This window comes from Lissotriton vulgaris, chromosome 5, assembly GCF_964263255.1.
Source record: "Lissotriton vulgaris chromosome 5, aLisVul1.2, whole genome shotgun sequence".
Lineage (NCBI taxonomy): Eukaryota > Metazoa > Chordata > Amphibia > Caudata > Salamandridae > Lissotriton > Lissotriton vulgaris.
This window is the reverse complement of record NC_141693.1, coordinates 46,191,860-46,214,625: the sequence shown is the minus strand read 5'-3', so window position 1 is coordinate 46,214,625 and position 22,766 is coordinate 46,191,860. Positions and strand designations below refer to the sequence as shown.

The following is a 22,766-nucleotide window of genomic DNA, read 5'->3' as shown; positions in this document are numbered from 1 at the left end:
TTCACAATGCAAGTTCAGTAGAAAATAAGTTCTGCTTTCGTATGCTTGGTTTCTGAGCTGTGGCACAAATCACCGAACATCAGACCGTTCGGTGTGCAGATACAAGGCACTGTGCGGTTTGTTCAGGTATTTAAACGCCGGACCACGGCTCATTGGACGTTTATTTAGTGAAGTGCAGGGCGCAAGTCCTAAAAAAAAAAGGGGGGGGGGGAGCTGTCACCGGAAGTGACGTCACAACAGGAAGTGACGTCACAAAAGGTGGCTTGCACCATCGGGCTCATTGGCTCCCCTCGCTCACCCCTTAAATGCAATTGCATCTGAGAAGTCAGTGCATGAGCAGCGTGCTGTGAGCTCCGAGGTCCTCATCCCAGAGAGGCCAAAGAGTGAAGTCCGGCTGTTTGGCAGGGGGGACGGTGTCCACCTGGTAAAATAATTGGGGGACACCACCCACCCGCGTGGTACCCCGACTTGAGCCCTGGTGAAGTGTGATCTTCTGAGCATCTTTTTTGTGTGTTTGGGTTGGTGTTGCCATTATGTCAAAGCAAAGCCTCTCCCAGGACTTGTTCCGGGGGTGCTTTGGTTTATCATTAGACAATATATGTATAGCGCCGCAAAATCCAGGGCCTTTTTGGGCACTTTTACTTTTCCCTGATATGCAGATTGTAGTCTGCGGGTTCAGTGTGCGGTATGTCCTGAGGACTCTACATGGGTTCCGCCGTTGCGATCTTACACCAAATGTGTTGAGGCCCACTCGTTTCTCCCTCGTTTTTGTGCCTCTTTTGCCTTCTGTGCCACTCGTTTTTATTGATTTCTGTGCCCTTTTGCCCTAGTCTGTGCCCTTTTTTACTTCTGTCCCCTCTGCCATCCCTCACTGCCCCCACCGGTGTGTCCGCTGCGGCCCCGCGCCCCTGACTGCCCATTGCCTATTCGCTGCCCCCGCCTCCTAGCTGCTCCTCTCTCCCACCTCCCCATATACGCTGCCCACTGCGCGGTGAGGAGAGCGACCCTTGACCCGGCAGGTAGGTCGTTCCCCCTCCGTTCAGCTCTGCCTGTGTGCCCCTGCCCCAGCTGCTGCTGCTGAGGAATCGTAAGTTTGTTCATCTTCCGCCTTACTGTTTCACTGTATTGCCTGTATTTTTCTTTGTTGTGTTTGTAACTGCTGTTGTCTGTCTTCCCCCGCTGCCTGTACGTGGTCCTTGCCTGTTTTCGTTCCTTCTGTACCCCTCGCTGCCCACGTGTCTCTGCCGGTTTTCCTTTCTGCACCCCTCGCTGCCCCATGTCCCTCTGCCCGTTTTTTTCCCTTCTGTTCCCCTCGCTGCCCCCGTGCCTCTCTGCCCGCTTTTGCCTTCTGTTTCCCAGCTGCCCCTTATTTCGGTGCCCTTTGCTATCTGTACCACTCGTTTCCCCCTTGTCTTTGTGCCCCTTTTGCCTTTCGTGCCACTCATTTTTTATTGATTTCTGTGCCCTTTTGCCCTATTTTGTGGCCTTTTTCCTTCTGTCTCCTCCGCCGTCCCTCACTGCTCCGCTGCTATGTCCACTGCGGCCCCGCCCCCTTGACTGCCCACTGCCCATTCGCTGCCCTAGCCTCCCACCTCCCAGCTGCTCCTCCCTCCCACCTCCCCATACAGGCCGGCTGCTGTGCGGCCGCGCCGCTGGTTCAACGAAGGCACGCCTAAGGCAAGCCCGTCTGCACCCATCCATGCCTGGACTGCACCCAGCACCAGAGCCACTGACCCCCGCTCCCGCCACGATGACCGCCACCGCTACCATGCCAGCACACTCCACTCCCTCAACCCCGGACGGACCCACACCTGCTTCAAGGCCACCTCAAAATGCACCCACGGCCCCTTCACCTGCCGGAACTGCAGCTACACCAGCCTCAGACCCGACTAACCACCAGCCAGCAATGACGGCACCCACCTGCGATGCATACTACTGAACACCCGTTCCACGCACAAACACGCCATCGAGCTCTGAGACCTTCTCGACACAACATCTCCGGGCGTCGCCTTCCTGACAGAGACCTGGTTGAACGACTCCTCTGCACCCGACATCGTCATAGCCATCCCAGACGGCTACAAAATCACCCGCACCAACGGAGTCAGAGGAGTAATCACCATCATCCACAAGACCATCATCAGAGTCTCGACTAGCACCGATGACGCGTTCAGAACAGCCGAAAACATGTACTTCCAGATCCACACAGACCCCAACTCCACCCTCAGAGGCACCCTCGTCTACTGACCCCCCATACCCCGCCCCCAGTTCAGAGACTCCATCGCCAACTTCATCAGCATGCACGCCCTGACCTCCCCCGATTACATCCTCCTCGGAGACCTGAACTTTCACCTTGAAAACGACAACAACTCCACAACCCTGATCGATAACCTTGCCTACCTCGTACTAAAGCAACTCGTCACAACGCCCACCCACTCCGCCGGCCACACTCTCGACCCTGTCTTCTCCTCAAGCCTGCACATCTCCGTCAGCCACACCACCGAACTGGACCGACCACCGCTGCATCCACTGCACCTTCCAGAAACCCACCACACACCGAAGACCAACAATATGCAAACCTCGCTCTCAGCCCACCCAAGGAACTCTCCAACACCGACGAAGCTGCCCACAGCGGCGGACGCTGGATCGAAGACTGCGCCAACACCCTCGCCCCACTGAAGAAACCCCCCACAGGCACACCAGCAAGAGGGCCAGCTGGTTCCCCACAGAACTCCTAGCCTCCAAGCAAGCCTGCCAGAAACTAGAGAAGAAATGGCACAGCGAACAAACTCTGGACAACCGCGCAGCACACAAGGACACCATCCGCAACCACCACCACCTCATCAGGGCCACCAAGAGAACCTTGTTCAAAGACCGCCTCGACAACAATGCACACAATAGCAACGAGCTCTTCAACATCATGAAGGAACGCTCCAACCCCAGCTCCAACACCAACGACATCCCGCTGTCATAAGCCATGTGCGACTCCCTCACCACCGTCTTCCACCGCAAGATAGCAGACATCCACGACAGCTTCAACACCCAGACAGACCCAACAGACAGCACCACAACAGACGCTACGCACACCATCGACCATGACCCCCCTGCTAGCCTGGGCCAGCGTGAGCACCGATGACACCATCAAGACCATGAGCACACTCCACTCTGGCTCTTAGTCAGATCCATTCCCACACCACGTCTTCGAAAAAGCAAGCAGCTCCATCGCACCCCACTTGCGCAACGTCATCAATCTCTCCCTCCAGACCGCGACCTTCCCAGAGAGCTGGAAACATGCTGAGATCAACGCCCTACTTAAAAAACCCAAGACTGACCCTAGAGACCTCAAGAACTTCCGGCCCATCTCTCTGCTCCCCTTCCCGGCCAAGGTCATCTAGGAAATAGTCAACAGACAGCTAACCCAATACCTTGAAGAAAACAGAATACTGGACCCTTCACAGTCAGGGATCCGCAGCAACCACAGTACCGAGACCACCCTCATCGCCGCCACCGATGACATCAGGACCCTGCTGGACAACGGCAAGACCGCAGCACTAATCCTCCTAGACCTCTCCACCGCCTTCGACACCGTCTGCCACCATACACTACGCACATGCCTCCATGCCGCAGGGATCCGAGACAAGGCGCTGGAATGCACCACCTCCTTCCTCTCCGGCAGAACCTAGAACGTCTGCCTCCCCCCATTCCGGTCGGAAGCCTTCGAGATCATCTGCGGCATACCCCTGAGATCCTCCTTCAGCCCGACACTGTTCAACATTTACATGGCCCCGCTCGCACACGTCGTCCAACAGCACGACCACAACATAATTTCCTACGCCGGCGACACTCAACAGATCCTCTCCCTCACCAAGGACCCCATCACCGACAAAGCCAACCTCCACGAAATAATCGTAGCCTTCAAACCATAAGAATTGACTTGTTTGTCAACCCATTGCAGGTCAATTTTTTGTTGTACTCCTGCTGTTCCCATGCTTTTAAAATTGTCTTTGAATGATTTCATTGATTGGCTTAAATTTGCTTATGTTTGAATTCTCACAAAGGTCCTGCCCTTGATTGGAAATGATGTGATGGGTGGAGCCTTGGCCTTCTGTTTTCCACTATCCGGCAACAGTGTTTCTTAAATACATTTACTTCAAAAGTCACAGGATTTTCTTCACAGGAAATATGTTTCAACAAAGATAATGGCGAGACCTGTACCATCTCCCTGATGATACATCAGCAGTGCGGTTTGCATGCTTTTCACAGCGTACGCCGCCCTGATGATGCACTGCTTCAGCTTGGTGGATCTTTAGTGGGCCTGCAATAGGATATAAAGCACAGTCGAGGTTCACATAACTTGCTGGAACAAGGACCAGCACAACACAGATCTGCCAGATAGAAACTTGACGAGGACGTGTATTGTCTTTGTGTTCTGTCCAACCCTGCCAAGTATTACTCATCAAGAGTTATACTAACACATTTTAGTGTGGTGGTCTGCATCACCATATAGCCCCCAGTGACCAAATGGCGCTCTTGTAGTGGGGGTTCGCCCAGGAGGAACCACTTAACTCCACTTGAAGGCCGTGGAGGCGAACGGACAAGATGGTGGCGATAGTTTGATGAGGAGCGTGGAAGCAGAGTCAGCGACCAAGAGGGCCGCGAGTGCAGGTGTGGACGCATGGGAGGAGAAGCCAAAGGTTCTGCTTAACGGCGGCGGAGCTCGGGGCACACTGTCTGCTGCAAGTAAGGAGCAGGGCTGGAGATTGAGTGCAGCGGCCCTCTGAAAGCTTTTTAGCGGAGGCCCAGCACTGACCGAGGCTGCCTGATAGCTCCTAGGAAGCAGACTTTCAGGCACAAGGGAGAGATCTTGTTGGCCAGAGTGGGAGCAAAGGAGTACCCAACTGTCACAGGTGGTGCAGAGCGGACCCAGAAGAGGGTCCAGGCTGGAAGCCAAACAACACAAGGGGCAGTGCAGAGACAGCCCCAGAAAAATGCAGAACAGGGATCGTAGAGCTCCCGTGAGCAGGAAAGGGACAATAAGGCTGCAGAGAAGCTGAAGGCAGAGGGTGGCCGAGCTAGGGGCCGCCTGGGAGTGCACCCAGTGGAGAGAAGGTGAAAGGCCGGGACGTGGTTGGTGATCCCCTGATCAGGCAGGGGCACTGTGAGGGACTTGCCTGATCCTCTGGAGCAGAGCCATCTCCGCAGCAAGGTGAAAGGTGCGCAAGAGGCAGCAGTGAGGCCCACATTCTGGGTGCCTGTAAGGAAGCGGGCTATCTCAGGCCCTGGTCGGGTCCTGGAGGTGGAAGAGAGGGTTGCGGACCATCTGCAGTGGGCCCTGGGGCTGAAGGGAGAGGAGGGCCTAGTCTAGATTCTGCTGAAAGTCAATTCAAACAGGTCATTGGGGATCGCAGCGGAGCTGGGCCCTCCCTCATGCCTAATAAACGTATTGAATCAACGAAAGTAGCAGAGGAACTGTAAGCGAACGTCATACAACCAACAGACTGGACAAGGGTCTGACCTAGGGAGTGGGGTATAGCTAAAGCAGTAAACAATAGCTTGCCTACCCGTCCTACCCAGTAAACAGGCCTACCTGGAGCCGATAGCTTTGAAATATCTAGCTTTGAAAGGCCCCAGTGCTGGAGGAGAGCATGGCCTCAGCATGGGTAAAGAAGGAAAGGAACCTTAAGGAAATGCTGAGAACACTCCGGACGTCGAGCGTGAGTGAGGAGAGGGCCTCGCACCCCGCATTCATGGGCCATGACTCAGCCAATGCTGAAGAGCCGGTCACCCGTACCTTTATGGAAACTCAAGGCCCACAAGAGAGAATTTGCAAAAGAACTGAAAGAAGTTCAAGAGATGTGGATGCAATGAGGGTCCTTCCCACCTGCTATGGTGAGCAGGCAGACTGTAGGCACAATCAGAGGTCACTAAGAGCAAATGAAGGGAAGATCTAATGACAATCTAAGGTTTTAATCCTCTAAGTGACATCATTCTATGCATGCAACCTTAGGCACTGAGATCTCTGGCTACCCTGCTATTCCTATGCTGTCATATCTACTAAAGTTATAAAGTGCAGAATGACTAACAGACTGCTGTGGCTTAGAGCAAATTGTTTATGGGTGAAGTGTGTCCCCAGGAGAGGAAACACTTCTGCCTATATGTAACCCAAGAAACATTTTTTTCTCTTATTTGGGAATGGCAGATAGATAAATAATGGGGTGTGGGTAAAGACTTGGCAAGTCAGAACTCACAACCTGTCCCTCACCGATTCTTAAAGACACAGGCATCCTCATCAACAGATAATCAACACCGGGAGCGTAGCATCCATTCTGCAGATGGCTCTCTGAGCATTAGATGAAGCATAAACCATTGGGTAGCAGGCACTGGAACTATAGGAAACACTTTCTACCACTCATAAGGAATCACTGTATGCATGAGATGAACCAGAACAAATGCATCAGTTACAGGCAACATCCACTTCGACCCCTCAAAACAACTCCATACAGACACAGAATAAAATATGGAAAAGGGGGTCTGTCTTAGGCATATTCAGAAAGATTTCTACTGCTCACAGTCACTCATATGTGGGTGGAATTAACAGAAACAGACACTAAGAAAGACGCTCCAGAAAACACTTGTTCAGCAAAATCTAACTCCATAACAAAGCAACGACAAAGTTACACACGTTGGAGGCAAGGGCTAATGTCAAGTGTAGTCCCTGAAGCAACACTACGGTAGAACCAGGTTTTCAGTGTAGGCCTGGTTTATGGCTAGGTGAGTCATTTATTAATGTTGATTACCCAAAATTGCCACAAACAATGCTCGCAGCAAACACAAATACAGGAAGTCTCCTATACCTTGCAAAATACTCATACAGAGTGTATACTAAGTTTCTAAATGTCTTGATTTCAAACTGAAGGCCTCTTTTTCACCTGTTTTTCTAATGGGGGCTGGGCCGATTTCTCCATTAGGGCGCTGGGGCTCCACCCCGGCCCTAATTCACATCCCAAAGTAAAAGTTTACAATATGCCAGCATGCAGATGAAACATGAATTTTTAAAATTGTTATTGTCAGTGACTGGCATCTCTCTAACCGAGGGACAGCCAGGCACAGTAAAGCAGCACAAACCAAAGTGTGTAGTATGGCGCTCTAAAATATGGACACAGAATGAAGCAGCAAGAAGTGGTCTGTGTCAAAGAAGTTCTGCCAAATAGAATGAGTTCATAAGAGGTGCCACAAGCACTCTTTAACATAATTTTCAGTACTATATGTCCATGGAAGGTTATGGTGGAATCAGGAGAGCTGCTCTCAATTGTCACATTGAGCTATAACAAAACCATGACTAAGCATAATTCAAGAGCTGAAGTGGTGACATTCTTGCCAGTGTTGAAGTGTGAAGAAGATCACAACACTTTTCCCATTCTGTACATTTGACTTTCAAATCCTGTATCATTAGAAAAATGCAAATTAATCCACATGGACACTAACCTGCTACCTGTAGCTCAAATTCCGCAAAGGTTTCTACATCCGGGGTTGTAGATAGAAAGGCGCACCTGTATCGTCTAGCATCGGAGCGGGTGATATTGGTGAATGACACGGCCACGCCTCCCTGTGCAATGTCTTTTTTAATCATTTTTGTCCTCCCTTTATACGGCTCATCCGGCTTATCATCATATTCCGTCCCATTGTCATAGAGATGCACAAGGTAAACTCTATTTGATGTTTCCCAGAAGACTTCCATTTCCACAGCACTTATAGGGGGGTCAAGTTGGCAGGAAAGTATGGTCTCCCCACCAACAATGGCACAAATAGGCTGACTGGGCCCAACAGCATTCACAGACTGCACAGCTGCACCTGTCAAGGAAAACAGAAGATAACAACTTTCAGCTCAAATGATAAAGCAGAGGTGGTGCTGCTCACAGGGTGCACACTGGAAGGAACCAGCCCAGGCATGTTTTATTCTCCAAGGGTTTTATTTTCTACTCTTACAAATCTAAGCTAAATTCATATCTTCTTTCACGTTAATAGGTCTTCTTATAGGCAGATTGTGTCATTGAACGCATCAATGTGTGTCCTGAACCTTCAACAACCAAATGAAATGTATTGGTTGATCTACTCTGCACCTGAGTGGTAATTCTTTAAAACGGTGGTTTCATTATACAACAGGTAGCTGTGCAATATCGCCCAAGCAGGAAGGAGACACCATTTTCCGCCACTGGCAGTGGTGAGCATTGCCATAGTGACACCCCAATGGCAATCCACATTTGTATATCGACTTTCCCTATATAAATGGCTTTCTACCCCTGCCTTTCACAGGAGCATTCATTTGCCACAAAATCTGAGCAGGGGAAAGGAATGCACACAATATAACCAGACATTAAGGCCAGATGAACTAAGCATTTGCATCACCCTTGCATCCCACAAGGCGACACAGGGCAATGCAAATTCTTCTTTGGGATTTACAAGGCAAGGGCAGATGTGTGTGGGCTTGTAAAGCTGTATAAAGAAGTGTAACACAATGCAGCAGATTTAGCTGTGTTGCATTATATTTTGAGTTTTAAGCATTTCATGTGAGCATGATCCACCCATGGATTTCACGCAATTCCAGATTTACTAAGTGTTAAAAATTGGTTTTTCGTTGACTGGGGGTGTAAGCCTAAGTCAAACAGCAACCACAATCTGACTCAGGGTAAGGGTCAGGCAACCATAAATTAACTTTAGCCCACCCTCTGGTAGCTTGGCACAAACCAATAAGGCTTAACTTAGAGGCACTATGTAAAAAGTATTTGTGCAAAACTTCAAACAGTAAAACAGAGAAAACTCCACACACAAAAAATCCACATCAGTTTAGAAAAATCAAACTCAATTTAATGGATAAAACAAGATCAAAACAAAAAAAATACAATAAGTAGAACTTAAGTAATTATTTTTTTTTTAAATAAACTGCAAAATAGTGCTTAGGAGCAATAAGCTGGTCATGTCGGACCAAAACAAAGTCAAAAGTTCAGGCTGACTGAGGAGGGAGCACAGGCCGGATGCAGCGCCCCAGTGAGGCCTGCTGAACAAAAGTACCTTAGTCCTTGCTTTGCACCGGCGAGGTTGCAGGTGCAGTCATGCGATATGTCTGTGTTCCCTGTGCAGGTGGGGTGATGCCTAATTTTCTCCATGCAAGAACAGTGATGTGAAAGGTTTAGAAGGTGATGCCAAGGTTCTGAGATGTGACAGTTCTGAAGGTAATGCTCTGGGTTTCTCCACGCAGTAGAGGTGGTGTGTCAGTCTTCCCCAAGCAATGGAGACGATGCGCTAATTCTGAAGTAGCGGTTGTGATGGAGATGCACTGGTTCCAAGTACGATGCGCTGGTCCTGTTCCCGCAACAGCGTCAATGCGTCGATTATGCTGTTGCAGCAAATAATGCAACGGTTCCCGTGGAGCAAACACCTAGGCCCACTTCCAAGGGTCTAATGCTGGGGTGCCACCACTTAGCAGAACAGACTCACAGATTGTAGAGTCCAAGTGCTGGAGCCGGCAGGTTGAAAGTTTTTTATGTCCCTGAGACTTCAGATCAGGTGGCCAGTCAGCTAGCCCAAATGATGCAAGTCTAGTCCTTCTCACCCAGGCAAGAGAGAGCAGCAGGTAGCAGGGCAACACAGCAAAGCAGTAGTTCAGCAAACAGCAGTCTAGCAGAGCGGTAGTCTTTTTAGCATCACAGCAATTCTTTTTCATTGTATAATGGGCACAGGTCCAGTGTACTGAAGTCATGATATCAGAGGTCCAGTACTTATACCTATATATATAGCTATATATAGCTTATATGTGAGGACCGCTCTTTTTCATAGAGTGATTTCTGGTGTAAATATGGTGCTTTTGGATGAGTCTTTGGGGCTTTTGTTGGAAATTGGACATATGGCCTTCCCACTGAGATCTATGGGGTTTTAGGGCAGGCAATTGTTCCTTTCTTAACTACCTTATTCAACCAGATCTTCCAGGAAGGAGTGTCACCCCAGCCTCATGGGATAATGCATCCATAACCCTGGTTTTAAAACCTGGTAAACCGGCATCAAATTGTGGGTCGTATAGACCGATTGTCCCACTGAAGTGGGGGAAACTTCAAAGAAGGGTCTTTGAAGTGCACAGCGGTCCTCCTTTCCTGCTCTGGCTGCAGACCCACTACAGGGGGGTATGTTGCCCTATATGTGAGGACCGCTCTTTTTCATAGAGTGATTTCTGGTGTAAATATGGTGCTTTTGGATGAGTCTTTGGGGCTTTTGTTGGAAACTGGACATATGAAAGTGGGTGGCAACTTTACCTATGAATAGCTTACAGATTCTCTCCTGGAATATTAATGGCCTTCGCACCAGACCCAGAAGGGACAAGATCCTGCAATATCTTCGTGATTCTGGTGCGCAGGTCATTGTTCTCCAGGAGACGCATTTGACAGAACCAGAGATGCTTTCCTTGGCTAAAGAAAACAGATGGATTGATTTATGTATCTCTACAACTCAGACTATGAACATTAGGGGAGTCAAAATATATTTTAAGAAATGAGCAAATGTTCGGCTTATATCTAAGTTAGTAGACCCTGGTGGCAGATGGGTCATCGTAACAGTAAATATTTCGGGGGCACAAATTACAATTGTAGGATACTATGGTCCGAAACATGATGACCCCTCTGTTCTTAAATCCATCTTTTCTCATTTATTACTGTATTCAGAACCTATTCTCCTGGACGGAGATTTCAATAGGGTTTTAGATCCCCTCCTCGATAAATCACCAAATAGTCAGGCCTCAATTCCTTCTAAAACTAGGGCCTTCCTATTGGATACTATGAAACAGTATGGCTAGCTAGATATATGGAGACTAAGGCCTGGACAACAACTGGGCGTGTCATTTTGTAATTATAAATGTCATCATCAATCAAGGATTACTTTTATTTTGATCAGTCAGACTCTGAAGAGTGTAGTAAAAACCATCTCTTACCTTCCCTCACATCTATCAGACCATTCAGCTGTATGGATGGAAATGGAAGGCATTGCCAAAGCTTCCCCCAGAATTTGGTCGTTTGATCGCTCTGTTCTCTTGGAACACAAGGAGATTTCCTCTTTGGTAAACGAAACTGAGTGGTTCATGAATGTGAACATTGGTTCAGCCTCATTAGGATATGTTTGGGACTCTTACAAGGCCTTTCTAAGGGGCCAAATAACTAATAGGGCTACCTATAGGAGGAAACTATATAGAGAGGAGGTATCCTCCAGTGAGGCTGAAATTGTTAAGGCACAAGGGGAAATAGATTTACATTCAGATGCCTCAGTTGACACCTTACAGGAGCTACATAACAAGTTAATGTGAGTGAAGGGGCAGTTGGATTCAGTGTTGAATACATGGGTTTTACAAAGGTGGGAAGCGAGTAAAATCGCTCATTTTGAATATGGTGAGGGAGCAGGTAGACTTTTATCTTGGAAATCCAAGACTGACCAGGCATGAAATAACATTGGTTCAGTTACCCAGGATAATGTGGTATATACATTGGATGAAGATTTTCGGAGGATTTTTATGCTGTTTTTTCAAGACATCTATAAGGAGGATAAATGTATTGAGGTACACAGTATTGAAGATTGGTTGAAGGAGATACCATTGCCTTTGCTGACCTTGGAACAACGTGCCTGTCTGGATCGGGTGATCACGCAGGACGAGGTCAAAGCGGCTATTGTGAGTAGTAAGCAGGGGAAGGTGGCAGGCCCGGATGGCCTTCCCACTGAGATCTATGGGGTTTTAGGGCAGGCAATTGTTCCTTTCTTAACTACCTTATTCAACCAGATCTTCCAGGAAGGAGTGTCACCCCAGCCTCATGGGATAATGCATCCATAACCCTGATTTTAAAACCTGGTAAACCGGCATCAAATTGTGGGTCGTATAGACCGATTTCCATCCTTAACGTTGATTATAAAATCTTTGCCTCTGTTATGGCCAATAGATTGGGGTCGGTTGCAGGTGACATCTTGCACTAGGACCAGAGGGGCTTCATTAAGGGTCGACAACTTTTTGAACTGACCTATGACCTGATAGGGGCTATTGATATTGCATCCACTAATTCTCTTCCTTTGGCTGTTTTTACGCTCGACGCCACTAAGGCCTTCGACAGGGTGCATTGGTCACACCTGTCGGGGGTCTTAGGTAAGTTTAATATTGGTGATACATTTCGTTGAGCGGTGAGATTGCTATACCAGAATCCCTCAGCCTGCCTTTTGGTGAATGGAGCTTTGTCTGACCCTTTTAACATCACATGGTGAACAAGTCAGGGCTGCCCACTCTCCCCTCTCCTGTTTGACCTATATATTGAACCCTTCGCCCAACGGCTGAGGGATGACCTTAACATCAAGACTTTTAGGTACAGGGAGTGGGAGAAGAAGGTGGCCCTGTACGCGGACGACATCTTGATCTTTTCTTCGGAATTGTTTACAGCCCTTCCGTCAGTGATTAAATTGGCTCAGGATTTTGGTGCAATCTCTGGATATGAGATCATGGTCTGGAACATCGAGGAGGCAGTGGCAGGGGTGCAGCCTAGTTTAAAAATGAGGTATCTTGGTATTAATATTGTCCAGGATGTCAATAAAATAGCTGAAACTAATCTTTCCGTAGTAGCGAAAGACTGTCGAAAACTTATGACATCATGGTCTTCATTACCTTTGTCCATTTTGGTAAGGGTAAATCGTATAAAAATGTCCATTTTACCCAAAATCCCTTATCTGTTTAACACTATCCCTCTTTATTTTGAACCTTCTTCTTTATCTAAGTTGCAGAGTGATATTATTTCATTTATTTGGACTCACCATATACTCAGGATTGCCTGGAAAAAACGTATGCGCCGAAGAGAAAAGGGAGGTCTAGCTGCTCCGGATCTTCAATTGTATGCATGGGCATTCCAACTTACCCACTACCGCATGCTATTGAAGATGCCTACTAACACCGGGATTGGCTGTATGTTTAGGGCTATGCTTAGTGGGGTTAGTCTATCACAGGAGGGGTTTTTGTTTAAATTTGGGGACCCCAAATTAAACAAATAAATAAAACTAAAGGTTTTACAGGGCATGACTAGAATATGGGCCAAATTGCGTAGCTCTGTAATGCTAGGGTATTTCTCTAGTAAGGCACCTCTGTGGGATTCACCTGGGGGCCCGGGCTGGCTTAAGGACAGTCTTGTTTTGCCCTTGAGAGAGGAAGGTGTGGAGGTTTGGGGTGACTTGTTTGTAGAGGGGGTTCTTGTATCATGGGATAGAGACAGAGATAGAGTCGGTTCAAACATTTCTAGGTTTAAATACCTACAGATAGCTAGCTGGGCTCAGTCACAGTCTACCACTAAGGGTAGATTCCCAGTAGGGGGAGTTAACCATCTTAAGTTCCAGCTTCTTAATAAAATCCCGGCTAAAAAGGAGATTGATGGCGAATTTCAACTGGCCGATAAGCTTTGGGGGAGCTCCTTCTTGGACCAGGATGTGGGAAGCCTCTGGCTTAATTCCTTTAAGCTACTGTGGGAAATTGCCAAACCAGTATGGCTCCGAAGGAATCACCTCTTCACCCTGCATAGGGCCTATTATTCACCATAGAGGTTCTCAAAATTCTCAAGGGATTCACCAGTATCTTGTATGAGGTGTGGGGCAATAGCTGCCTTGGACTTACATATGTTTTTTGAGTGTCCATCTTTGACTCTATAAGAGGTCTACTGTCCATTTCGCTCGGCCGCCCCATCACAATAAATCCCGTACTTGTAATATTTGGTGTGATGGATGGTGTCATGGGTCCTGCCAAACATTTTCTTTTTTATAACATCCTCCTGGCTAGGAGAGAAATCTGCAAAAAGTGGAAGGACTCTATACCACCTTCCTTTCTTGATTGGCGGGCATTGCAGGTTTCCAGGCTAGACCTAATGAGATCGGGCAACCAAAACAAAAGAGCCTTTTGGTACCTTTTGAAGTGGGGTCAACGGTGAGATTGTGGATGTTTTTTTTCCCCCTGTCCAATGATTATGCTGCCCTTGCTTTATTTTATTTTCTAGGCACATCCAGACATATCAGGTTCCGCCCTGATTTTTGGGATACATGCCCAGCAATGTGGCTCCCCTATGGTCTCTGTACGAAGGTCTTGGAGGTTTTGACATCACTGATTGACGAAGGCTATCTGACCAAAAGCCTTGCTATCCAGTCTACTGAGGCAGTGTGTCACTCTCTTCAGATTGAAGTATTCAAATAAACACTGCTTCCCTCCAATCTTCTATTGTGTTGAGGCCAGGAGTGATTGACTCCAGACACTTCTGCTCAGATGGAATCCTGCTCACACACCTCCCTCACATAAAAGAACCAGCTTTCCCCTACCTCGTGCCTAAAGCCTGGAACAACCTACCCCAACACATTTGATCTGCCTCCTTGCGCTATGCAAGAAACTGAAAACATGGCACTTCACCCAGAACAAGTCACAGCTTAGATGACATAACCCCTACTTTCACAGCACCAGGATACTCTCCAGGGTGAGCTATGCAGCTCACAAATACCCTGAACATAACAAAGTTTGCCTTAGCAATATTGTTGTGGTGTTGTTCATAGATCTCTCACTGGTGTCTCTTGTTTTGTCTCCCTCTCTTTTCTTTCCCACCTCAGTCACACTCTCCTCATTTATTTCTCACCTTTCTGTCCATATTCACACTTATGCTAAATTCTATTTCACTACTATCTACTTTGTCTTTCTCTCTCTGTCTCTCACTCTCTCTGTCTCTCTCTCTCTTTCTTTCTCTCTCTCTCTTCAATCGCTTCTCTCACTCCAGCTTCTCTCACTGTCAACCTCCCTTCCACCTTCTCTTCCTTACTCCCTATCAAGAAGATTAGCCATGTTGAGAGACGTGTGATACCAAACTCTGTCTGCCCAGGGCCGCAGTACTATGTATGCAGGAACTGAGCTCCAGCTCAATGAAAGAAATTACCTATTGGTATACAGTCTCAGGTCTATTTGTGCATGAATTTAGCACTATGTATGCAGGGACTTCACTGCATCTGTGCTGGAGCTCAGCTCTATCTGCAAAGGAATGAGTTCCGCTCTACAAGATGATAAGGTATTTTTGAGGCCCTAGCTTCACTCTCCCTGTATGCACAAGAACGTACTTTTATCAGTGGAAATCATTTCTTCTAAGTGTTTAACCCATCTCCAGAAGAACAGCCACTTCCTCTCTATACTAATATAATAAAGAGAGAGCCCAAACCTTTGAGGCGGGTAATCTCAGGAACCACAGCACCAATCACAACACCCAATACAGTGTTGGAAAGGGCAGTTGCAGCACAAGGACATAGGCTATGCAGACTCCCACCATATACATTTAAAAGGTAAAAGAACCGTGCCAGCAAAGTAGTCCCATGTGGGCGTGTCTGTGTTGTGCTGTGGGCGTGTGCCGTGGGCGTGACAAACGCTGGGGGCGTGTGGTACGTTCCGCCCTTCATGCCATGTCTCATATCGAGTTCTGTAGGCATGTTCTGGGGGCGTGTGCGGGGCGCGGGATTACGGAGAAAAAAAGCGAGCGTTGTGCCCAATATTTCATTGTTTTTTCTTCCCAGGTTCTGTACATTCCAGCTCCGGGTGTCTACCCTGCTCCCTTTCAATACCCCATATCATAACCCACCCTTACTCCTTAAAATACCCCAACTCCCTTAAATACTAACCCATCTTAACCCTCTAAATATACCCTGTACCCCAAAACCCAAACCTATCCCTAAACCCTAAAAATACCCCTGTTGGCAAGTTTCACTTTTGGAGTCTAAAGTACCATTTTTTTTTGCATTCTGCCCCGCTTGGAAAAAAAGATGTAGGTGAGAGCGTGTCTCCCCCTGCGTGTCATTGGTAGGGTTTGACGTGGTATTGTGCAAGTCATCTTTGAGCTGAGCAGTGCCAGGGGGCAGAACGGGACATGATTGAGTTTGTCAGGCGCCCATCCCAGCTCAGCACCGTGGATCCGGACGCGTCGTGTGGATTTTAAAGGGACCCGCGATAAAGGCGTCCATCTGGAAGGATGCGTCCAATCTACGGGAGAGCGTCTACAAGTTTAGTCAAAGCAGGCGCTGTACGGATGTGATTACCATGCTCAGAAGCGGTGAAGGGAATAATGACGCCACATCCCCGTGAGATGTCTGGGAGTATCGAGGCACTGGACACATGCTCACCACGAACGGAAGTGCCTGCATGTTGACTTAAAAGGTATGTATAAGTTTAAAGCTGTAACTGCGGTTAAAAAACATTGGTTATTTACCAATGCCTAACTGGGGTGGTAACTAATTTGTAAAAGGGAAGAATTCCTTGAAGAAAGCTTGTCCTCTGGGAGTTGTGTCTGGCAGTGAGAGGGTCGGCAACCGCGAGCAGGAGGCGAGTCAAACAAGCATTGGCTGCGCGCAGCAGCAAAAGTGAAAGTGATGGCGATCAAGTACGCAAACAGGAGTTGTGTGGGCGCGCGTGACGTGCACAGCTGCCATCGGGTGCTCTCACTTTCGCCGCACAAGCCCATGCTGTTGCTGAGCTCTTTAAGAAAGCGAGAGCACCCAATGGCAGCTGTGCATGTCACCCGCGTGCTTGTGCGCGTGACAGTAAGTTCCTAGCCGCAAAGTAGCATTTCCCAGAGCACCTACTGAATGCTCGGCCGGACCAGCACTTGCGCTGGATCAGGCCGAGACCTAAAAAAGCACTGACATGAGCTTATATTTCTAAATTTATAAAGTGCATTGCTACCGAACAGGGTTTCCCTGCGCTGAGCAGACTGCAGAAGAAGCACTAAGCAGGTTATGCTTATTAGTAAAGGAAAGTCTTTAAATTTCTTATAGAAGGCTTAAAGCGAATGACACAACCTAAGTTGCAACGGAAGAGAATTCCCTAATTTGGGGCCAAGATAGGAGAACTAGCAGCCTCTCAAATGAGTTAGACGGACTCTGTGAACAAAAAACAGAGAAAGGCTCCTTGATCTCAGCTGTCGAGAGGGCACGTAGGGTTTGACCAGACTTTGTACGTGAGGGAGAACCAAACCATGTTTGACCCAGAACATGTAGCATAGGGCCTTGAACTCAACAGGTTTATTCACCCTGAGCCAATGGAGTTGATGGAGCAACGGTGAGACTGAGGCATGTCGAGGCAGCCCAAAAAGAAGGTGAGCGGCCGCGTTTTGAATGAGCTGTAAGCGATGGACAGAGTCTTTATCAGAGCCCAGGTACAAAACATCGCCATACTCAAGTCTGAAAATCACCAACGTCTTCATTACTGTTCTCTGGGGAGCAGGTGAAATTAACCAGAATATTTATTTTAGCCACTTGAGAACCACAAAGCAGGTTGCGGTGACCTTGGAGACCTGGGCCTCAGGGAGCGATTGTTGTCCATATTAAAACACAGGACCAGAGGACCAGAGCATGTAAAGGTCTCAGAGTGTCAGGCCAATGAGTACTTCACCATAGTTCGGGATTGTTTCCCATAATGAGGCCCTCCATTTTAGAAACGTTCAGCTTCAAGGAATTTCTTGACAGCCACAAAGAGTTATTGCACAGTAGGAGATGGAGAGAGGAAGAGTCCTGTTGCTGAGCAGCTGAAAGAGAGAAGATGATCTGGGTTTCATCTGAGTAGGAAAAAACTGTCAGTCCTGACTTCTCTGCTATGTCCGCCAGAAGGCAAATGTAAAGATTAAAAAAGCAGAGGCCTTAAAATCGAGCCCTGCGGCACTCCTGAAGTTAGAGCTACTGGATTTAATTTAGTGGTATGTAAGAAGACTTGGAACGAGCGAGCTCTAAATGAAATGATATCAGCCACCTCAAGGCCACACCCACAATGCCTGAGGCTTCAAGACGATCAAACAAGATGGAATGTGAGACCGTCTCAAATGCGGCGCTCAAATCCAGTAAAATGAGAGCTGCTGTGCCAACACGATCAAGCTGTAGCCTGAGATATTCAGTGACCCAAGCAGAGCTGATTCGGTGCTGTAGCCCGATAAAAGCCAGATTCTGACGGATGAAATAGATTGTGAGTAGCCACGTGAGAGGAGTGTTGGGAGTTGATATGCCTTTACGAGACTTTATAGAAGACAGAAAGGAGGGAAATAGGATGATAACTAGACCAGCAGAGAGGATAAAGACGGGTCTTTTTCAGTAGGGGGAGCACCAGATCGTGTTTCCAGTTCTGAGGAACTAGACCAGGGCTTAAAGAGGTGTTAAGAAGATTAAGAATCTGGCTAAGGACCGACTTGTGAAGAAGTCTGAGCTTGGATGGGGTAAGAGGGTCAAGTGGGGAGCCAGACTTCAAAGTTCCCAACAAAGATTGCAGAGTAACCAAGTCTAGAGGGAGCCAGATCCTGATTTTTCGAGTTTCATCAGGCGAGGTAGCCTTAGGGAGTATATCAGCCTGATCAGCATGAAAAGTAGCAGGGAAGGTAAAGTTGCCTTGATGGGAAGAATCTGAATCAAGCTGGCGGTGAATAGACACAACTTCATTAAAAAGGAACAATACTAACTCGCTGCACTGATGTAGTGAGAGTAAAGGAGAAGGCAGAAAAGTACTAGATGCTGAAAGTTGTTTCACAACCTTAAATAGGATTTTCTGGTAGTGTTGGGAATTCATAATCCTTTCCGTAAAGAAAGTGGTGCGAGCCGATCTACACTGAGCATGGTATTTTTTCAGTGCAGTCACGTAAGCTAACTTAGCGTCTGGCACGTAGTACTTCCACTATTGTCTTTCTAAAGCCTTTTAATGTTTTTTATCTTGTTTGAGGGAGTCTGTGAAGCAAGGGTGAGAGGATGCACTCTGAGTTGAGGTTTGGCTGACAGGGGGAGGGTAAATTGAATAGCATCCGAAAGGCAATGATGCACAGTAAATTGATCAGGGTTGGTTTTGGATATAAGTAAGCCTGGGCGGAGAGCCAAAAAAACACTTCACACTACGTGGAGCTCAGCAAGCTGCGGAGTGCGTTATATAAATGCTGTTTGCAATGATTTTCAGTGCCAGGTGCTTGTACGCACTGTGCAATCATCACGAACGGTACCATGCACAATGCAAGCGGGCACTTCTTACTTTCTGCCACTTGAGTAGATTTTTACTCGAGCTGCAGGTCTCTCAATGCGAATGGATGGTTTCTCAATGCGAGTGGTTGCAAGCATACGCGGCCACTCACAATGAGAAATCGAACCTTCTGCGTTGAGAAATCTCACGAGAGGTTGATTTTCCGAGGTCACGCTCGCCAACTTGATGTTGACATTCGTGAAGTGGATTTTCCTCACTCGCCAACTTGATGTTGACGAAAGCGAGCGAGGAAAAAAACTACAATCTGCTCTGTGGAGCAGAGTTTTTAGGAACTCCTCGTAACACGTACTGCGGAAAACTCTGCAAACTCCACAAGCAGAGTGGAGTTCACCGCCCAGACTTAGATATAAGGCAAGGAATTGTGTTTAAGAGCCGCTCGAGTTTGGACCAATTCCTGGATTATGGTGATAAAGTTGGTCAATTAAGAGAGACCAGGACAGAATTGATGATAAAAGGGACAGCAACGTGGTCAGACCAACTGAGTTGAATAGGAAGTGCAGCAGACATGGTAGACAGAATGGAAAAAAGGGGTCCAAGAGGTGACCTGCTGAGTGAGTAGGTGAGGAATCAATAAGCTGGAGGTTAAGAGTCTTCAAGTCTTCTATGAGAGCTAATGCCAATTTATTATTAGAGTCCTCAAGATGAAGGTTGAGGTCACCAAGCACTGGGAAATATATCACCCGGAGAATATGGGGGGGCAGTGAGTCTGCAAAAGCTGCACCCCTATTGTTAGAAGGCTTAAAAGAATGATAAATAAGATCACCCGAAAAAGGTGAATTTGGGGGAGAAAGGAATGGATAAGAGCATGGCTCGGCAGTTAGAAATCTGGAGTTCCACGATTTAACAATTGTGGAGTTTCTTAAAGACAATGGCAATACAGCTGCCTATTTTATGGGGTCTATTAATACCTAACAGCGCAAAGTTGTCAGGGAGTGCAGCAATCACATCAGTTAAGGACCCATCATGGAGCCAGGTTTTGTTTAAGAAAACCACATCAGGATCAGTATCAACAAGAAAGTTATAGATGAAGCTGATGTTTGGGAAGAGTGCTGCAGTTGAGGCTGAAACAGCGAACTTTGTTAGATACATAATCGACTTTATTCTTTTGAATGGTGATTTTTTTATTGACTTTGTGCTCTAAGAGTTTGGACAGATGGTGTTGATCTCTATTTAGCCTGCCTCCTTATCCCCTCTCAACAGTGCACCCTCTCCGTCCCAGAGTGCACTTTGTTGTGATCATCTTCTTAATATTCATTGCTTTTATATTATTTGGAATGCTGTTTTGATCTGCATCTGTAGTGAGGCAATTTAGGAAAAGCAGGAAAGACCAGGCTGCAACTAGGAGACAATGTTCATTATGGAACAAAAGAAAGGTGAAATATATTGTTTGGAAATGAGCAGGTTGAGAAAATGAAAAGGGAGGATGACAGAGAATGGGAGAGAAGACAGCGACACGTGGAGTGATGGTCAAGAGGGACACAGGTCAGGATGAACAGTGCTGAGGTTTAGGCGACTATCTATGGGAAATGCATTAGATGTTAAACTGCACTCTAGCACATGGGAAATAAAAAGTGGGCCTGAGAAGAAAAACAAAGTAAAACTCTTGTCTTGAGAACTCTGAAAAGACAGGAATCAAGTAGACCATGTGTCTGAAGTAGGTGTGTTAACCCATGGGACTACTCTTACTTGTTTGGATCCTTTGAGTTGTGAACGTGTCTTAGATTTGGAAGAGGCACTGATATCCCTTTGGCGTAAGGTTTTCCAAACACCAAATACCACATGCGGAGATGGTACAGATGATCAAGACTTAGAACAACACGAGGGCAGAGTTATCTGGGGAAACCATGCTCCTGTGGCAGAAAGCATCTGTTGTTCACAGATATACATGCATGCATTTGATAACAAGATGAGGTCTATACAGTGAAAGAAAGTTGTGAATGCGAGGAAAAGCTGGTGAGATAGAGAGATTAATAAAGTAAGACGTGGAACAGTAAGCTGAAATTGGGAAGGAGGTCTAGAGAGAGAGCCATGTGTTTGTGTGAGAGAGAGACAGACGGTGTGAGAGGATTTGATGGAAGAGAAATAGTGTGAGAGGTAGAAAAAAGAGGGTAGCCAGAATGCAGCAAGAAATTTAGAGAGTTGAAGAAAAGGGAACAGAGGTGGAGCAAGAGAAATGGGAGTTGTAGGTGTGAGATTAGGTACTGAGAGAGCAAGGTGGGATAAAGAGTGGTGATGTATTGAGATAGATGCAGGGTGGAGAGAGAAATACGATAGAGGTAAAGGAGATTGGTTGGGTAGAAAAGGGATCAGAAAAAGGTAAGTTATACATGGAGAGAGAGGAGAGGTAGAGACATTTAAGGTTTTGTGAGCTGTGAAGCAGATGGAGGCGAGATAATGGCAGGTCAGACAGAAACATTGCAGTGAACGGCAGAGAGGATGACGTGCAGAGTGTTAAGGTAGAGAGAGAGGTTTGAGACACATAGATAGAGGCACAGAGTGTGATTGAGAGTGAGACAAGGTCATAAGAAAGAGGTAGGGAAAGATGAAATTTAATGACTTGGAATAGGTATACTGAGAGAGAGGAGAAGGAGATAAAGGTGAGACAATGAAGGCAAAGCCAGAGAGAAAGGGGATGCGGGTATGTAGAGAAGAAAAGATAGACTGAGACTGAGAAAGGCTGAACAACAGAGTTAAGGTAGGAATAAGGTGAAGCAATGAGGGAGAAATGATGCAGAAAGATCATCCTTCAATTTACTTGTCATCAGTTGCCTGAATTTGTGAGGGTTAAGGCTGAGCAGGCTAATGGCAAAGGGCAGTTCTATTATTTTGTAGTGTACCCGAGCACAGCAACCAAAGTTGCATTGTGCAAAATGGAGAACGCAGCTTAAAGTTAAATTTGTTAAAAATGGCCTGCTACTGTTCACTACTGCTATGCCTTGTGCACAAACAGGGTGCCTATTGCCACACAAAAGCTATGCATCATGGTGCAGTTTTTTGTGTGGCTGTTTAGCATCGATGCACTAGAAATATACAGTTGCAGTAGAAATTCTTATGAGTAGACAAATTGATAAACTTTACACTCATTGTGTATATGCTGGACAGTGCATCACATATTTAATGTAAGGACATTTTGGAGAAATTAAAAATGATTTCCATGTTAGTGCCTGTTTCAAGAAGGCATTCCTGTTTTACCCAAAACCTGTTCTGGCTATTCAAGTAGATCAGAGTTTGCCTCAGAAACTATTACTACTTGTGCTAATCTTATAAGCAATGAGAACCCCTTGACACAAATTGAGGGCAAATCAGTGGAAAGTGTTATTTGTGGAGAGAAAAATGCACCTTTCAGTACAGAATACCTTTTTTAAAGTAAATACTGTTACACAATTGTGTGCTGCTTTCCTTCACTTTGCTGGACTTTGCCTTGACACAAACCCCTAGTAAATGTAGCAGTAACTTTCTGTTAAGCTATACTCTACACACAGATTAGAAAAAAGGATGCTGCTTTTTATCAGCAATGTTTTTGTAGCATGATTTGTCCCACTCACTTTACGAGCGGATCCTTGAACGTTTGGGGCCCTAAACTATTGTCCACTTTTCCCCTGCCGTAAAATATTTCTAAGTATAATATCTCACATGTACCATCAACACAGGATTGCCCATACCATTCTTCAATTTAAAAAAGAGTCAATTA

The 22,766-nt window shown here is 46.8% G+C and overlaps 1 protein-coding gene across 1 annotated transcript in view; it reads right to left on the bottom strand.

Annotated features, from left to right (window-relative positions):
- Window positions 1–22,766, bottom strand: part of LOC147710102 (uncharacterized) — a 671,165-nt gene that overhangs the window by 580,327 nt on the left and 68,072 nt on the right. The window contains exon 3 of the mRNA XM_086919316.1: window positions 7,483–7,848. Coding sequence (XP_086775442.1) covers window positions 7,483–7,848 — 366 coding nt within the window. The remainder of the gene's footprint in view (window positions 1–7,482; window positions 7,849–22,766) is intronic.